At 32.1% G+C, this 19,976-nt stretch overlaps 3 protein-coding genes across 3 annotated transcripts; 2 read left to right on the forward strand and 1 right to left on the reverse strand.

Moving 5' to 3' along the window:
• The first annotated feature begins 4,344 nt into the window (after window positions 1–4,344).
• LOC146538872 (PAT complex subunit CCDC47) lies at window positions 4,345–10,770 on the forward strand. Its single transcript, XM_085185372.1, has 11 exons — window positions 4,345–4,486; window positions 5,202–5,347; window positions 5,447–5,550; window positions 5,982–6,086; window positions 6,705–6,879; window positions 7,395–7,525; window positions 7,719–7,877; window positions 8,591–8,781; window positions 9,258–9,405; window positions 9,782–9,916; window positions 10,560–10,770. Exons 2-11 carry the CDS (start codon window positions 5,209–5,211, stop codon window positions 10,662–10,664), a joined length of 1,392 nt encoding a protein of 463 aa, XP_085041498.1. The 5' UTR covers window positions 4,345–4,486; window positions 5,202–5,208; the 3' UTR covers window positions 10,665–10,770.
• Window positions 10,771–11,607: 837 nt separating this feature from the next.
• On the reverse strand, window positions 11,608–13,370 carry LOC146538873 (uncharacterized). Its single transcript, XM_085185671.1, has 2 exons — window positions 13,231–13,370; window positions 11,608–13,145 (listed from the first exon to the last, which is right to left on the reverse strand). The coding sequence occupies exons 1-2, from the start codon at window positions 13,258–13,260 to the stop codon at window positions 12,666–12,668; spliced, it is 510 nt and encodes a 169-aa protein (XP_085041797.1). The 5' UTR covers window positions 13,261–13,370; the 3' UTR covers window positions 11,608–12,665.
• A 173-nt stretch (window positions 13,371–13,543) lies between these two features.
• On the forward strand, window positions 13,544–19,450 carry LOC146538874 (sperm flagellar protein 2-like). The gene is made up of 2 exons (XM_085185651.1): window positions 13,544–16,888; window positions 17,387–19,450. Exons 1-2 carry the CDS (start codon window positions 13,587–13,589, stop codon window positions 19,413–19,415), a joined length of 5,331 nt encoding a protein of 1,776 aa, XP_085041777.1. The 5' UTR covers window positions 13,544–13,586; the 3' UTR covers window positions 19,416–19,450.
• Window positions 19,451–19,976: the final 526 nt, after the last annotated feature.

The raw sequence follows: 19,976 nt of genomic DNA on the forward strand, positions 1-19,976 counted from the left end.
ACTATATATATAAATAAATAAATAAACATACACAATTATATAGCCTTTAGATAAGGGCTCTATAATTATTAAAAATATGCGAAACAAGTAGGAAATAAATATATGAAGTATTATTGCAAGAAAACAAGAGTAATTAGTTAAACCACTCTTAAATATATGTAGTAATAAGTATAAATAAGAATTTATAATTGAGCTATATATGTAGGTCTCAAAGTTCGTTTATGTTTTTAAATATTATATTTAATACTAATATCGATTGAATCATACGTGTTTGTGTTTTTACGTCGAGATAGCCTTGACGTATAAATTCATATTAATTAAATTTTTACAAAATAAAATCCGGGAAAAATATATTTTCTCGGAAGCTCTTCCTCAATTGCTTATTACCTTGAATTCAACGCAAATAAATAAGTAGCTGTCTACATCTACTATCATAGAACATAATTTAAAAACCGGACAAGAGCGAGTCGGCCTCGCCCACAGAGGTTTCAGTACAAAAATGGGAAGTCTCGAGCTTTTTCTGAAATTCAATGATTTAACCGCAAATATGTAGTTTATTTCTTACTGAACTTATACCACCTGTAGATGCTAGCTGCGAAATTTCATAATTTTAGGTTAACCGAAAGTACTCTATCAATTTGGATTCTCTTTATAGTGTTAAACAAATTATTTGCTATATAAAACGGCCATATCTTTTTTTAAGTAAATGTATAAATATATTTTTTTCAGGAAATTATGGGTCCGATTTAGGTATATGGTTTGAATTTCAACTCGTTATCTCCAAGCGATAAAGCCTCTTGACGGACAGAAGGCAGATAGACGGACAGCAAAGTGATCTTATAAGGGTTCCTTTTTTCCTTAAAAGGTACGGAATCTTAAAAATCGGACAAGTGCGAGTCGGGTTCACCCACCGATAGTTGTGTACAAAAATGGGAAGTTTCGAGCATATTCTAAAATCCAAGCGGAACCCTAAAAAACGAAACAACTATGATCACAGGGTAAAAATTATCTTAACTTCACGCTATATCTTTAGCGGGGTAGTCAGAAAGAACGAAATGCCAAACGCCACAGTCTCTGCATACGTCTCGTTCATTGTTATCAACCTCTTCATACATGCCCTCCGGGGAGGTCTTCATGCTTTTTACTTGACCTTCCTCAAGTATCATTAATACTGTGTTTTCGAAGGTCAACCGAGGTCTCCCCCTTCCTCTCTTACCTCCCACTTTTCATCACTTTCATCACTCATTCGTTCGACGTGCCCAAACTAACTGAGCACGTTCTTCTTCATTCTTTGCTTCGTTCCCAGATCGAGAAAAAGAAAATATTAAGTGTGAATCGAACCCACAACCATCGCGCTAACAGTTGCACACTTATGCCTCTGCTCCACAACGGCCCCAGAATTATAACTATATACTTTACAAATTTAGCATTATTTGTGTTATTAGTTAAGCTAATTATAAAATACTTATATAAATTGGTCAGAAGAAATTGAAAATTTCTTGTATACTTAAACAAATATATGCATAAGCACTAAAAACAATCATCACATATACCATAAAAGTATTTTTTAATAGGTTATTTAAATACGTAAGAACTGGCTTCAGAAAAGTTTAAGAAAAATTGTATTAATTGGAAAATAAATTAAAAATCATTTAGCGGGTTCCTTACATTGTGTAAATGACCTACATATAGGTCTTAGGACTACATTTAATTGTATTATTAATTTCTAAATGTATGTGACATTTACTAACACATGATAAGTTTGTTTTAGACGATTGTTTTTAGGCGATTAATTACAAGCAGCAAAACCTGATTTCTAAAGAAATTAAATAATAATAAAATTAAAAATATCTATAGATGATATATATTTTTTAAAAAATCTAAACTTAATTCGTGATTAGTAGGCGTCGTGATTGTATAACATAATATATTACAGATTCATATCTTCAGAAGGAAGGGAAAACCCAGTCCCGACATGGTCGTGATTTCATTGTGTTAGTATTATCACTAAGTCAAAATGCTTTTTTTTTGGTATTGACGTCATAATTCGTATATTTTTTTTATGGTCACATATCTTCTACATAAGGGCTATGCTAGTGATAAGTGATAACTACTGTTTTTATTGCCAGTTTGGCTTAGAGACATTAGGAAAGTAAAGAATAGATAATAATAAGATCAAGTTTACTATTTTTTTGTCAATTAACAAAATGAACTATATGTTTTTATAGCTACTCTGCACATAGCAGGGTAGGCAGAGGGAACCTTATGTTATGACACGCCGTTCCCACTAAGACACTTCGGTACCCTATTTTGCGCGGAATTCAACAGAAATTGTGTGTTGAGAGGCGAACCTCAAGGCTGTGCTTTGCCTTGTTACCAGAGCGAGGAGATGAAAATATTAAATATTACATTTCTTCGAGTGGGAATCGAAACAACAACCTGCCGCTTTTACAGTATCGCACGCTTCTGCCACTGGGCCACGACTAATTCTATTCAATTACGCCAATTTATGTCAATTAACGAATATAAATATAAAATACCTAACTAACTAAATATGACTCTTAATATCCAGAAATTTCAATTTTTCAATATATGTAAGTACGTAGTGAACGTAGTAAGTATAAGATTCCGTAAAAAATATAAGTTAATCTGTATTAATATTCATACATTATACCTATTTGATATTTTGTCGTACAGGATTTCGATTACACATTGTATTGAATCATTGAATCGTATATTGTGCAGGAAGTGACATTTAAAAAATATAAGTACGTACAAATAGGTACTATTACTTTATGATTTGTTATTTTAATTAGGCTACATGGATTCTATATTAAGTGTTATTGGACAACCTAATAGAGCAGTGGACTGTAAACACAATGGTTAGGTGTTCGATGCCCGATCGGGGAAGCTTACGTTTAAACTATTTTCGCTGCCCGACGATTATTGTCTTTTAAATTGATAGAAAATAGAAAACGAATACTCTTTTTTATCCTTAGTTCCTTAACTCTAGGATTTCTAATTCCTTTAATGTGAGATAAATGTTACGATAATACTTATTATCTTATATCCGTTGTGGCTCAGTGGAATAATGTCTGACCGTAATCGTGACGGTTGTGGGTTCGATCCCCACTCGATTTAATTAAGTATTTTCATTTCCCTGTCTTACTAGATAAAGTGCGGCGTTTAGTTTAGCCTCTTAACGGAGAATTTCAAATAGAATTACGGAAACTAGGGAATGAAGTGGTTTAACACCATGCTCTCTCATTCTAACCTACTATTTTAACTTTATTGTTCAATAATCGTATTTGGTCAAAAAATATAAATTATATTGTAAAAAAACTACTTTAAAAACATAATTAACAAGTATATATATTTTTTATGAAATAAAAAAAACTAAATCCCAAGTGATTTGAAACAATTTTGATTATAAGTCGGTATGCAGTGCAATTAAGCTATTGATTTAAAGGCAACAATAAAACATTTATAGCAACCCCAAATATACATTTTGGTTTTAATAATTATCTTGTTTGACAACTCGTTCTGACATTACAGTATTTTACAGATTAGCATTATAAAAACTTGTTTGTATTGTTATGAGGACATTAACCTGAGTGTAGATGGCTTGCTGCCACTATTTTATTATTAATTTATACATAGATACCGTAAGCGTATATGAAAATATGATTCATAAATTATTATTGATAAGAAAGCCATAACAGAATACGCAAGAAATTAATTGAAAAATACGGGGCTCGTACTAAACTTAAGATTTACAATGCTCTTACGGCATCATACTATTGAAAACTTACTAAATATTTTGCTACTTTGAAGATAGAACAAAAAAAATGTTAGATGCAATGAAATTTCTATTAATTATTCTTGAAGCCAGAAATAAACTGAATATGATAAATTAGTGAAATAGAAAATAGCTAAAAAATAAGATATATATTGCTTTTTGTACTCTCGTTTTTTTCAGTCAGTAGTTATATAAAATTGCAAAGAAAAGTTAGCATACTATCGTTTAAAATACTTAGCTATATTTATCACAATAATTTGTTTAATTTTTTATCTACTTGAATATGATTATCAATTTTATATGATATAATGGATGCATATTATATTACTTTAAAGTATGATTATGAAATGGCAACACTGTATGACCAAGCAATGTCATGTGACGAAAGAGAGTAATGTCAATGTCAAGAATATTAAATTGTTTTATATTACCATTCTTGTTATTTTGTATATTCTATTTTACAACGAGGTTCCTGATTGGTTGAAAATTTGATCCTAATGTTATTCAACCAATCAGATATTCCTTAATCGTACGTTAAAATCTATAGAAAACGGTACTATATATATTAAATTTTGTGCAAAGTAATGTAATAGTTATTTAGAGTAGAAATTATAAAATCTTATTAGATAAGTTAATTGAATTAAATGAACTGATTTATTATTTGTTAAGTAGTGCTGATCCTAACAGGTAAATTATTGAATTGTAATAAGTGATAGTAAATAGCATTATAACGGACATAATACGCAATGCGACGGACTGCATTTAGATTAGGGTTTTCTTTAAAATATAGACTTAAATATATGTTTTACTCTCAAAATATCGGTAATTTTACGTCAATGGTCTGTAATTATGCTGGAAGAAGGTTAATTTGTTGGCAATTTTATCACGTATCAGACTACTTAAAATAGGTCAGCAATAAATGCATTATATTGTATGAACTGTAAGCTCTTAGTAACTTGTTACTTCAGTTTAACTTAAAATCTGAAACCTTATAAATGTTTACAACTGTTTCATTTTAAATTTGTGGCAGCCTTGGCCTAAAAATCCAACCAAACAGAATGTTTATGACATCATTTACTTAAATACTTAAAAACACCAATAATAATAATTTGCATAAAAATTAAAGAAAATTAAAAGTTAACTTAATATCTTCTTAACTTTTAACTTCATAGTTTTTAATATTCTTCCTAACAATCATACCAAATTCTTATCAGATCAAACCTACTTACCATTGTAAATAACCTTGGAGATAAATTAAAATATTTATTAAGTGCTTAGTCTCTTAACAATTATATTTTTTAAAACAAAACAAACATTCTCTTGTTTAAAATAAGAGTAATTATTGTTTAATTTACTTTAAACTACTGTATTTAATTATTAACAGTCACATTCTTGATTTCAGAGTGAACATGCGTATAATAATATTTTCCATAGCATTTTTGCTATGTAGTGTCTACATGACTCAGGCTTTTGAGGACACTACATTAGAGGATGATGATTTTGCTGAATTTGAACAATTTGAAGCTGATGAAGATACATCAGATGGAGGTAATATGTTTAACATGTTAGTCATTAAATCAAGTTTTATAGATCTGGTGGCCTGGAATAAGTTTATATGTAACAAAGGGTAAAATCATATTTTTACAGCATTTAGTGAAGAAGAAGCCCCAATATTGAAGCCAAAATTAAATGCTGCCAACAAAGATCAATTTGATGTCACAGTTGAAATAGAGGATGACATTATTACTGAGGTAACATTCAATATAATACATGAATATTATTAATATTTACTTAGGCACACCATGTTGGTGTCAATTTTTCCTCAATATAATGATGTTTATTGTAGAATACATACTTGTTTATTCATTATTCCTACTTAATTAATAAAATTTTCAATATTTAGTAATATGAGGTTATAAAAAATAATATTAGATATTATCATACATCACACTTTCTTTTAGGTTGTATATTCTTAATTTGACTCAGTAGTACTTAGGCAATTGCAATGATTCTATTGGTTCTATTTCTACTTTGGGGAAATGAAAAATTTGACAGTGTGGCATTAAGCTCCGCTGCTCAGCTTACAATCGTTTAAAAATTAGGTAGAATATGGGGAATGGAGTATGTTAACACTAAGCTCCCTCTGTCTACCCTTCTATGTTAAAGTTTTTTTTTTTTTCAGGAGGAGGATAATGAATTCGAACATTTCCAAGACCCTGAAGAATTTGAGGGCTTCCAAGAGACCACCCCACGGACTGTTGAGCAACCAAAGATTACAATTTCAAAGGTAGTTTTAACAACATTGTAAATTTATTATTTTTGAATTTGTCATGTTAAAAGATCACTTGTTTTAAGTAATGTTGAAAAATGATGATATTTAAGCTTAATAATTGTACTATTGTGTATTTTAATTATTATTTGAATGCTAAAACAGACTATAGTTGTGGATTTGATTCCCACTCAAAAGAATAGATTGTTTTTATTTCGATGTGATTGTGTAAGATTAAATGTGGGGTTCAGTTCTGCTGTTCAACATATCTTGACTCTAGGTTATCTCTTATCTTACTATCAAGGAAATAAAAAATGAAATTAAGAAAAACTTCATTTTTTAAAAAAAGTCTTGAAAACACTAATATTAGAATCCCACAGAGATTTGCACTTGTGCTGCTTGGAAACTGTCTAAGAACATAATTCCTATACACTTATTACATTATTAATGTATAGAGTATTAAGTATAGTAGAGTATTAAGCTATAGATTAGATTTTTACAAATTTCCTAAAGAGATTTTCAAATCCCACAATATAAATAAAATTTATAACATTTCAAAAATATATTTCTTTTCTAAGTGTATAATAACTTTAGAAATATAAAAAATACTAATCATATACAACAATTTGTCCCTAGGTTCCTATAATGGTGCGTCCACGATGGGACGCATACTGGTTAGAAGCAATACTCTGTTGTCTACTCGCTTCATATGCACTGGCATATGCGATAGGTCGCGCAAAGAATACTTCTATAGCTGTTAATTTCTTAAAATTACATAAGCCATTGCTAGATGAGAATTTTACTTTGGTTGGTAAGTCAATTTTATCTTTTACATTTTATGAATTAATGTTAGGGTATTATTAATTTTTAATTGTCTTTATTATATTTAAGGGTCGTAATTTTCACTATTATGTCGAAAATATTATTTGTAACATAATGATAAGTAATGTAATGTGTAGTAGTAATGTAAAATGTAAGTAATATAGCATAGTGGGACAAACTCTGGTAGACAAAGCTCGACGATGAGTTGCACCGTTCAACACTAGTAATGATAGTAAAAAAAATCGGCGGAAAGCTTAATGGAAACGGACTGTCTTAACACTAGATTGCAATTGCCTACCCTGCTATGAAGAATGCAGGGTGAAGCTAAAATATTTATCATTCGTTTTTGTGTACGTACATCTCATTTTCTTACTACAAATCCTTAGAAGATTGCTTACAATAACAAAACAACATATTTTTTTTTTTTTTTTGTCTGTATTATTTATATTTTTTTATTTGTGTGCAATAAACTATATGTTATTTCTATATTATTTTAATTATCAGGAGAAACAGGCCTAGATGTAGTAGCGGCAGACGAGCGCGGGTGGAGACGTGAAGCGGAACATTGTTTCACGATGTGGTGCAGTGGTCGTCAGTGCTGTGAGGGGATGCTGCTCACTTTGAAACTTATCAAGGTATATAGGTTCAATTCCCACTTTTATTGAATACTTGAAGATAATTTGTGAATTATGAGAGTAGATGCGCGTAATTTATAAATTTTTATAAGTTATATTTTTCGTTGACCTATCCTAATCCTAAAATTGGTACGAGTGGGCGAGTCCGACTTGCACTTAACCATTTTTTTAATATCTGAATATTTTTCCACAGCGTCAAGACCTAGTCCACGTGTTATTAGGTGTAGTCAGACCGACACCCGACACGTTACTAATAAGAGTGGAGCTCGGCAAAGATGACTGTGACCCGTTCGTGCTGTGCGTGGCCCAGAAGAAGATTGCTACGCGTTTGGCTAAGGAGATGCAGGATTTGGTGAGTTTTTTTTTGTAAATTTGACCGACTTCTGTAAGGAAAAGAGGCTATCAATTCGACTTTAAAAGGTAGTGCTTCCTGTGTAGTCCCATTTTAATTTGGTGGATTTATGACAATTGTATCCATGAGAAAATCACATAAGTCGTGCATGCATAAATGGACGAATAACTAAATATTTAATCAAGCGTTTCGATGATTTTTTTTTTTGGAATAAATACACTTCAAGGATAGTTTAGGGAAAGTTTGGTTAGGTTAATCAGAACCTAACCAAACTGTCCCTAAACTATCCTTTTCTTTTAAATTTCAACCAGATCCCACAATCACGTGGGATTTGGTTGAAATTGGAGAGGTCAGTTTTTTTGTTAAAAATTGTAATTATGTATTGATATGAGTCGTGGGACTGAGGCACAAGTGTATAACTAAAAGCTAAATGCGAAATGGTCGTGGGTACGATTCCCACTTGACGAAATGAAATATTTAGTATTTTCATTCATACTGGGAATGGAGTGTCTAAAAAAATGTGTAAGTTGGAAGCCATTGAGATGGTCATGGGATCTTCACTCAGATAACTGAATTATTTTTATTTTCTCGTCTTGTTAACAAGACTGTTGTGACGATGAACAGAGTATCTTATCACTTTTTCAGCGTACATTTGTATGCTGGAAACGGCGTAAAGCTAAAAAAACATATAAAACTGAGAATTACCTTTCCAGAGCGTGTTCTGCCCTGAACGCCGCGCGGGCGACAAGCACGGGCTGCCGGCGTCCCTCGGCGTGCTGTCGGAGTGCGCGGAGGCGACGGCGGGCGTGCTGGACGCGCGCGTGTGCGCCGCGCTGCAGCGCTACCACCAACACGTGCAGTACGTGCACCTGTCCGACAGATACGCGGGGGTGAAGCAAGTGGAGTGGGTACCGTTTTATTTGTTTGTTGAAGTTAGATATAATTGATAACTAGCGGCCTGCCCGGCCCCTTTATTTGGTTGTTATTGACGCGAAAAGCTCTAAAAAGTATACGAATAATTAATTAGGAAAGATCTCATTATCTTTAAACGGCTGAACCTATGTTCTAATATCATAGCTAAGGACACTCAAATAAATTAATTTTTAAAGAATAAAACTAAATCAAAATCGGTTCATCCTTTTGATAACTACGATGCCTCAACAGACATAAGACACACAAACACAGACATGTTAAGTTATAATGTACCTTTGTTTCCGCCGGGGGTTAAAGAGTATCTAAAAAGCGTCAGTATGTGGCACGTACTCGCCGTCTCCTTTCTTGAGATCTCTGCCTACCCTGCAACTGCTAAGTATAAAATAGCGTGAAACTAAAAAAAACCAATTAAATACATATATTTAACACCTTTATTACTATTTACAGAGAAACCGTAGCAACAAAGCCGCCAGTGACTGAAAAAGTATTGTTAATCAGTCTCGCCATTTCTCCTGAAGGTGAAGAGGTCAGACCGCTACTGCAACTAGTCTTTTATATATTGGATAAGATAAAGAGACTTAGGTTAAGTAAGGAGGTGAGTTTGTGTGGATTTCCTCATTATTCATATATCAAAAAGTTTATATACTTTGTAGTTTAGTTTTTACATATGTCCTTATGTAGTAGTAGTCAACGGCACAAGAGGCGCCGTTAACGCGACTGGTTGCATGTTCGATTTTGACTGGAGGAAATGAAATATGTGGTTTATTTTCTCGCTTCGAAAAGACTTTACGTCTTTTCGAAGCGAGAAAAAGCGCAACGTTGCGTTCCACTGAAGTTGTCAAGAAATCGGCGGAAAGTGTGGAACGGATTGTTTTATCCCAGGTTCCCTCTGCCTATTCTATTATATTCGAGATACAGTGGCAAGCTGAAAAAGAAAATACACATATTAATTAATTAAACCAATTAAACAGGCATTAGCTAAATGTGAAAAACGTCGTGTCAAAGCGGCGGAGGCGTGGATGAGAGGCGCGCACGCCGCCCGACAGGAGCAGGCCGCTCAAAGGCGGGAAGAGAAACGCAAGTTGGAAAAGGAAAAGATTTTGGCGGTAAATTTAATGTCATTTTTTTATTTTGACAGGTACTCGTTTTTTTTTTTCAGATATAGCTAGAGTATGTAGGGTAGTGTTTGAGTTTTGATTTTAATTTATTTTCTTATTTTACCATATTTTAAATATTCACTCTAACTATACCTAGGTGGTGCGAATATACGAATGATTTTTTTACTACATGTTTATTTTAAATCACCGCCCAATTTTTCTTACTTTGTGTGAAACTTTGTTTGAAAAATCCTTATATCAAAACATCTACAAAATCAATTAAATAATGAAACAAGTTATCATGTCGCACGCAATGGGACAGCGTGTGATTCTACACAATGTTTGTTGATTCAATTCTAATTCAAACAATTATCATACATTATTGATTTTCTCCCTCTAAAACAGACAAAGCCCGGCCTGTCATAGCGATCGACACAAGAGTGTGACTGTATACGGGACACGTAATGGTTTCGATTCCCACTAGAGTAAATGAAATTTTTAATATTTTCATTTGTTCGCTCTGGTGCCGCGACAAACTGCGGCTTTAACTTCAGCCACTCAACACTCAATTTCTCCAGAATTCAGCGAAAAGTGGAAACAGAATGTCTTAACACTAGGTTACAACATAGCATTTTTTTTCTCTATGTTACAGGAGGACGATCCGGACAAACAGCGTCGTTGGGAACTAAAAGAACAAAAACGCCAGCAAAAGCGTAAAGCCCCCAAAATGAAGCAACTCAAAGTGAAAGCGCTTTAATTTAAAGCAATACAAGTGCAAAATAAATGAAATATTATTTATCTTTTTGTTACTTATCCATAAGTGTTACGTTCAGTCATGTGAATAAATAATTTTTCTTTACACACACGGTTGTTTGATTTTTAAATAACATGTTATATATTTTTGGGAAGTATTAGAAACTGATAATATCTTTAATTTTCGCGATTATTACACATTTTTGGAAAGCCGACTAATCCCGTTAAATAGTTAATTTAAAATATTAAAAAATTGCTTTAGTTTATTTTTATAGTTTCACAGGATACAGATCCTGCATATAGCAGAGGTAATCTAGTATTAACACATTCCTCACTTTCCATCCAAATAGCGTGACGCAGTCAGATGTTGTTGATTCAATCCCCACTTGAGGGAATGAATACGGACTCAGGTCCAGTCGAGAAAATGAAATATTTAATTACCGTTACGCGAGCGATGATATGAAAATATTTCCTTGCTCTGGCAAGGAGGCAAAGTTCGATGTTAAGTTCCGCCACTCAACACGAAATGCCTGCAGAATTGGACGGCTAACCGTCCACTAATGGAAAACTGAATTGCCTTAACGTGAACGGAGGGTCTTAACACTAGGTTCTTCCTCCTTGTCTATTACTAGACTTCATTAAAAAATAAATAAGTTTGCGACTTTTTTTGGTTTAAAATATAGTAATATTAGTCTGACTGCTAATGTAATAGTTGTAGGTTTGTTTGCTGAAGGGGGAATTGTTTTCATTTCTTTGTTTTTGCTCAGATAGACAAAAAATTGGGTAAACATACATTCTCCATTTAGGCAAAAGGTTAGAAAAATCATTATACACACATACATTATCATTGTACACATATTTTATATTTCTTGTATGAAATGTGTAAAATTTATATTTTTTTCTTTTCATTGCTCTTCAAGGAAAGTTTAAAATAAATAAACAAAAATGCATATTTCAAGGCAATATTTATTTAAAATATTTGTTGTTTAATAAGAAAAAAAATAACAAAATATGTTAACAAACATATTATTATACATTTAAAACTAATACTAAGTCACAAAAGCTGGTAAATAAAAGTGAAATTTAGTTTAAAATCAACACAACACTTAAAATTCTCATCAATATGTGATGATATGAGATCTCCTTTAAACACTTATTATTTAACAACTGTCTCGACTACCACACATAATTTTTTATTAACTATTCTAAAACAAATTATAAATAACTCAAACACAAATAAACAAACGGAAGCCAGTATTATATCTGTAACTTATAATAAACTAAAGATTTGTTCACAATGATCTTTTAAAATAGGTAACTATTTGACCTTAGTGGTATTTTTTAGGTTTACAGAAAGTAGAAGTTTGCTATCAATTGTATAGTTCATATTAGATGCCATCTTTAATTTATTTCATATGAATATTATGACTTTTTGACACTTCCCCCATACCCATTTTGCAATAGTAATATACAATTGTTAAATTTAAACTGTAGTTTGGAAATTATTTTTTTATTAAGCACAGTTTTTGTTTTAATAGTCAGATATTATATTTAGAAATATGATGTTATTAATTTAAGAACCCTTCCCACATTTATAGATGGATCTTTAGTAATAAAATCAATTAAATATTTTAAAAATGTTAAAATAAAAAAGATTTCATTTTATTAATATGCCTGCATAATCTTATGTGAAGGAATTAATAGACATTTACTTGCAACTGCAACCACTACTTACAACTATCTAGATAGATTATTTTTGTCTTCTACAGCTGTTGAGCAATACTGCCATTTTCCTGATACTCACCATCATTAGTAAGTAAGACAACATGCAAAATTAATTTAAATTAGGATCTAGGAACATTTATAATCATTTACTAAATTTTCGTACTATCATACAAATTCATACACAAAAAAATAATTTGCAGTCCTTTGATCACTCAACTCTTCTAGCTACCAACTGTAATGTACATGCATAATGCACTGAGTTGAAGGTTTAATTTGACTGTCATTCATCAACTTGCAACTTCTGAATTCTTGTGGAAACACAATCCATATCAGGAGAAACTTCCGCATTCGGCTGGGTCTCTACATTGAGATTTAAATTTTCCAGTGACTGGCATCGCTTCGCGGGGCTCTTAATATCGAGATTATCCCTCATATAGGTACTAGTAGATGGCTCCAGCAAGTTATATTTAAAATCACAGCTGCTGTCGTTCGCGTCACAAGCAATGGCATCCGAGTTTTCGCTCTTAGTTCTATGCCTCACGGGCAAAACGTACGGGCAAAGTCTGTTTTTGTTTGTGCTTCTTTTCATGCAATACCCCACAGTGACATTCGACACGTACCGCGTGTTCAGTCGCATTACGCCCAAATTAGATTTAGATTCCTTTAAAAATTCACGCCTCGCTTCGGTTATTGCGCTCAACATACCCAAGTCGTGTAATGCCTTATCCAAATTGTCCAGGTTCATATGATGGCGAGGTTTCTGTAAACAACGTAATATAACCACATGAAACAATGCTGATATAATGGCGATGACTTTTTACTCACAATATAAAACATATATGTACATTTTTTTCGAATTCATTGCATTTCATCATGAATTGATCCCAATGATATTTATGAAATATGCAAAAACCGTGCGAAAATAAACATCACAAAAAAGTCATAATAAGTGATGACATTTAACGTGGCTTGCCATGTGTAGGTTATTAAGTTTGTTTATGTATTGCCAGGTTTCAAAAATATTTCATATATTTTGTAGTAATTTTAATCCAAGACATTTAATTGTTTTAAAAATATTTTACATTTAAAAGTCAGACTGACTACTGACATTTTAATTTCATTTCATATTAATTCATTACAAGGTCAAATCAACTCGTTTCAATACAGTAAGAGAAAGCCGTTAAAGGTTAATAATTTGGAAATGGCAGAAATGCTAAAAGACTGGCTTTCTCAACGACTACAGCGGACTATATCATGGCAAGCTGAAGAATTTGGAGACAAAATGAAAAATGGCCACATTATTGCGTCCGTCTTACGAAGTTATTACATCATTAATGACGACAAATATTATCTTATGAGACCAAGTAATCTAGAGGAAGATGTCAAAAGAAATTGGAACTATCTTAAGGAATGGCTTCGTGATATTGAAATCATTATAAATGACGTTGACTTAAAGAGTATCATGGAAGGAAAGGGTTCGACATTACTTCGTTTATTTTATCAACTTTTTCTACATTTAGACAAGAGAGATCGAACTAATTTCATAAAACAAGAAAGGAAAGCTGCATCTAAATTAATAGATAAACTAGATCATCGTTTTGTAGTTGAAAAGGTGCCCGAAGTTCAAGAACCATCTTTTGATGATTTATCTAAGCCTATTTTAGACCATACTTTATTCATTAAATGGCAGAAAAAGAAGGCAAAAGAAGTTGAAGAAGTATATAATTATATGAAACATAAATATTCGAAAATAATTAACAAAATAGACGAATCTAACGTACCTTTTAAGCATGATGCCGTTAAACTGAATAAAATGTCTTCTAGGGAAAAACGAGATATTGAAAAATTTTCTATGAAGTATCCTTGTGAATTTCATAATTATACGTATGATGAATTACTGGAATTAGAACAAAAGGCCAAAGAGAGGAAAAGAAATTTAATAAATTCGGAATCAGCAATAAATTATATGGATAATCTTTATACTAAAATGCACATAAAAGCTGACTCGGAGCAATTTCAAAAACAGATGTCAAATGCGATTAGTGGTTCATTATGGGATATGACTGTAGCTGAAGAAGAAAGTAAATTGGATACAGAATTTGCTAAAAAAGTAATGAAGTTATCGCAATTTGAAAAACAAATGTGCACTCAAATTATGGAAACAAAACAGCAAGCTCGTAATTTAGTAAAGAACAGAATTGCTGGTGAAACTGAATTTATAGATCAAAGGACACAACAGTTTGAGCAATATCTCGATAATGTTAAGGAAGAAATAAATTTAGGGCTTGGTGAAATTGATTTTGAAAAACAACGACAGAATATGCTGCATAAGAAACTATATGACGAAAAAATGAAAAGAAAAAGGCAACACTATTATGAAATTTGTTATGATACGATGCTGTCTATAGTTGATTTTGCAGTGAAATATGCTTATTTTAAAAAATTACTTGAAGACGATATTCCGAAGAACTTTTTACATGAATGGAAGCAGTTATATTATAAACAGCAACCGATATTTGATATTCTTGAACCAATGGAAAACATTCTAAAAGAAAGTCAGGATGAAGAAGAAAACATACAAGAGGAGCATATTATACACTTAGAATTAGATAGACAAGAAGCTTTGAATGAAAGCGAATTTACAGATTATCATAATTACTTATATCCATGGACTCTAGATTCTTTAATACCTAATTATGACCCTGAATCTGAAGAAAGAAAGTATGAACGATTAGGTGAACATATACTAGGCCATGTAGTTTATACTTTACTTGAAATTAAGTACCCTTATCCACCACAACGACTACCTGCAAATTTACCCAATTTCTCGTCAAAAGCTATTGTACGTGGCATTCCGGATAAGCCTGTAGCAACAGCTATGCAAACACTGTTACTTGCCAAAAAAATTCATGTTGTGCGATTAGAATGTGCTATTAATTATTGTCTTAGAAAATTCAAGACTGAAATGGTTGGATGTACAGATATTGAACTGTCTTATGACAAATTCATTGCAGCAGCTCAGGAAGAGGATAAAGATATGATAAAACTAATGAAATCTGAAGATGAATTATTAAATAAAAATAATGATCTTAACGTAACAGTAACATCGGGTCAATTAATTGCTAACGTCAAACAAACGCAAACTCCAAAAACGATTCCTGAGGAAGATATAAGTTTATCTGAATCTGCCAATCTTGGACGATATGCTTATGAATGCTTGAATTTTGGTGATTCACTCACTGACCATTTGATTTGTGCTATTATTGTCGAATATATAAAAGGACTGGAAGACATTAATGGATTTGTTATCGTTAATTACCCTAACTCGTATCGCGAAGCGCAAATTTTAGAAGAAACTTTTTCAGGGCTCGCACCGCCTGACGATAATCAACTAGAGGGCCAAGACGATATTTATCTTGAAGAAAGTATTATTAAACATAGAAAAAAAGAGAAAGATGAGTACAAAGAACTAAGAATATCGCATCTTGTAAATGATCCACATAAAAAACAAAGTCACATACCTTTCTCCAGTTATTTTACATGTTATCTAAGGTTACAAGAATCGGAAGATATTCTTAAAGAATTTTTCATATGGAATTTAACTGATGAAAACTCTGAACTTATTGATAGGTTTTACGCTATAATGGGAATAAATTACAGTATGTATTATGAAGTAATAGAAAAATATCAGCTTGCATTAATATGTAAATATATTATTGGAGACTATACAATGCACCTAAAATCAACTGACAAACTTTTTGGGGAAAATGTGTTGAGTACTCTTGATTTTCCCTCTTCTGATGACAAACGCGCTAAATCAAAACTGATAAAGCCAGAAGGTTCTAATGGAAAATCAAAAGAAACATTACGTCGTAACTCTAAACTAAGTCGTTTATCTTTTTCAAACGAATTGAAAATTGTAAAAGAACCTGATTCATCAACAAATTTCCAAGAGGAAATATTATTTGAAATGAATGAACAAGAAAATGAAGATCAAACGTCGACAATAACAACTACTTCAATTGAAATTAAATTATTAGCAGGAGAAGAAGATTGGATATATGGTGACATACCAGTTCCCGAGGATATTGGAATAGCATTATCTACTTGTTGGGAAGAAATAGAAAAAAATTATATAAAAGATATGCAACAATTATTTTTTGGAAAGAGATTGCAAATGAATTGCATTATACCATATGTTAGGTTCATTAGGGATAAAATGGAGCAAATTATTACACTTCCATCTCATAAACAAGATTTAGTTAGTAGATTCCAGAAGGAATATAATGATTTTGAAAATGATTGGCGTGATATTCAATTGACCAAAAATGAATGGCACTGCAGAATTAAAGAGCTGCAATATAATTTGTTCAAAATCTGCGATGAAAGAAAAATTTTTGCAGAACAACAAAAAAAAGCCCTTATTTGTGAGAACTGGACAATGGAAGAATTGACTTTAATGGCTAATACATACATTTCGTGTATGCAGACTGAACTAAATAGGTATGCTGTTTTAAATTATTCAATTAAAATTTTGTATAATGAGTCACACCAACCCATCAAAATTTTACTACAACAATTACTGCCTTTAATGGGCATAGTCGTGCAGATAATAATAGTTTTTGTTTCATCAAAATCGGGCCAGGATTTCCAACGTTACATCATTGCAAAGTTTCACACATTTTTATTCCGTCAAGACCCTACCTGACGTCACGCAGTAGCGGAATAATAACGAAACCGGGAGAGAACAACGAGCTGAAGTAAGAAGGTGTTCGCAAGCGCCTATTGGCCAGACGCGACATAACATCACACGCTCAGTGGCGGATGTCGTACTTTAATGTTTAATATCGCAGTCATTTTTGTAGATAGGAAAAAAATAAAAACAGAGTCTTTCGTTTTCCTTAGAGTTACCTATTTTTTAGATATGCTGAAAACATAAAAGTTGGTGTGAATCAATTATATTGTGTTTCAATAATTGAAAGACTTGTATTTTATTTACAGATTTATTTTGACGTATCAGATTTTGCATGATTTCTATTTCATTATGTTAAAGCGATCTCCTCCTAGTGATAGATTGGTATCCAAAGAACTTACAAAAATATTAAGAGAGTCAGATGAGACAACTGGTAGTAAAAAAGGAGGAGAAGATAAAATATTTAAACAATTGAAAAATTATTTTCAAGATATGCAAATGAAAAATATTGAGGTAGATTATAGTAACAATCCCTTTAACATGATTATTGAAAATAACGTAAAATTTGCTCTGAAAGTAATCAAAGAAATAAATGATTCCTACAGATCGTTAGTAAGTAGAGAATACAGTGAAATAGCAAAGATAGTGCCATCTGCGAAGAAAAAGGAAGGAAATACTTCAGAAGAGTCAATTACTTCGGAAGAAGTTTTTAAGAGTAACGCTCTAAAATGTATAGAAGAATGGACTGTGGGTATAAATGGAGAAATGTTTAGGGCAAGTTTACGAATGCTAGTTTTACAATACAAATGTTATAAAGACATGAAAATTTTCAATGACAATATATGCAAGGCATTCTCAGATATTCAGAATGATATAAATAATTATTATTTAAATGAAATTAGGTCAGTTGATCGTCTGTGTAAGTTCTTGCAAATTGCTGTTGAAAACGGTAAACGAGTTCCAGAAAGTCTTATTTTAGAGGAAGATTTATTACTCATCGATCCAAATATGTTACAATATTCTGAACTACAGCTAGAAGCAGACGGTAGTGTCTCGAAAGAATTTGTTATCAGCGACAAGGAATTTAAAATAAGCCAGCTAGCTAGATTACGCGATCAGTTCAAAATATTAGCTCCAACTGGTATCGCTCTACAAAAATCGTTTATATATCTGGTACAAGATTTTATATTTTTCGGTAGAGAGTCGTGTGCTGGACCTATGTTTCCTGAAGCTTGGAAACATGTTGATCCTGAGCAAATATCTAAATTAGTATTCTTATTATTTGGGGAGACATCGTTCATTGATTGGCGAGACTTTTTAATATATTGCTTAAATATTCCATTTCCTACATTAGAGGAGTTGTTATTACTTCGCAAGAAATTCCGATGCGAGGATCTTGATTCTACAGAGTTGATTTCTAGGAATAAATTTATCGAGGAAACACTTTGGTTTGAAAAGGATATAGATGTTCAAAATAGAAGCACAAAATTAAGAAATATTTTGACAAAACATTTCTTATTTGAGTTGTTTGAATCTGATGAAAATTTAATGAATTATTCTGCTTTCTTGCTAGCATTTTGTAAGGGATCAAATCCAATTGAAGGTTTTACAATGGCTTTGTCGATGGCTATTGGAAAACAGTTATGCTATTTAATAGAAGAATGTGAAGAAGTAATTTGTAAATTAATTAAAGACAAAAGATATAAAGATGAATGCCTAGCGTGTGCTAAAAAGTGTGCAGCCCATTTTTTGGAAAAATTACTTATAAATGTGCTAAATATATGTGAGGGCATTACTGTAGTAGAATTAGAATATACTGAAACTGTACCTGAATTAGACAAGAAAGGTAGAAAAACCAAAACTGGTGCAAAATCAAAAAAAATTGAAAGCGCTCGTACACCCAAAGCCCAGAAAAGCATTACAAGTGGTAGTAAAATATCTCCATCTACGATTGATGTACAATCTACATATATTTGTAAGCCATGTGAAAAAGATATTGAAACATCAGAAAAATTACTTGAAGAGGAAGAAATAAAGGAGGTGAAAATTGAGCCGGAGCCAGATCCTAACCTCGCATATGCTGTCAGTCAGTCGGTTATATATAACGTATTAAAAATATGCCTACCGTGGTACTTTACATTGACTGAAGAACAAGGAGCTCCTCAGCATATGGAACATATAAAAGAAGTCTTAAAGCATCTTGAAGATGATACTGATAATAAGGACATTTATGTTTGCAAATTTATTTCTGACCCAAATATATGCAAGCTGCTACGCTCGACTAAAAAGTTTGTTGCTGTCAACCTAGCAGAAGAAATTATCAAAGTGTCTATATAAAAAAGTAGTTTAATTTTATTACATTCAAATATTATGTTGTTATGTTCAAATATTACATTGTTTTAGATTATTTTGAAGATATATTAAAAAAAATTACAACAAACCCAAACTTATAATTTTTTTATACTAGTAATAGTATTATATAGGTAATATAGCATGCACGCCGCGCTTTACCTTGTTACCAGAGCGAGGAAACGAAAATATTAGATATTTCATTCTCCCAAAAAATGGAAATCGAAGCCACAACCCTTTACAGTCACACGCTTGTGCCGCTGCGCTACGACGGCAACGGTTGTGGGTTCGATCCCCACTCGCGGAAGTGAAATATTTATTAACGTTTATATTTCTCTCTTACGTTTTCTTTTCTTTCTTAACGTTTATATTAACGTTTATAGTCTCGAGGCCAGCGCGGCGTTGAGTTCTGCCACTCAACACGCAATGCCTCCAGAATTCGGCAGAAAGTGGGGAACGGAGCGTCTTAACACTGTTCCCTCTGTCTACCCTGCTGTATGCGCGATACAGAGTGAAGCTGATTTTGATTTTATTGTTAAAATTCAATAT

This window comes from Heliconius melpomene, chromosome 5 (assembly GCF_056956725.1).
Source record: "Heliconius melpomene rosina isolate 202511_hmr_F chromosome 5, ASM5695672v1, whole genome shotgun sequence".
NCBI classification, from domain to species: Eukaryota; Metazoa; Arthropoda; class Insecta; order Lepidoptera; family Nymphalidae; genus Heliconius; species Heliconius melpomene.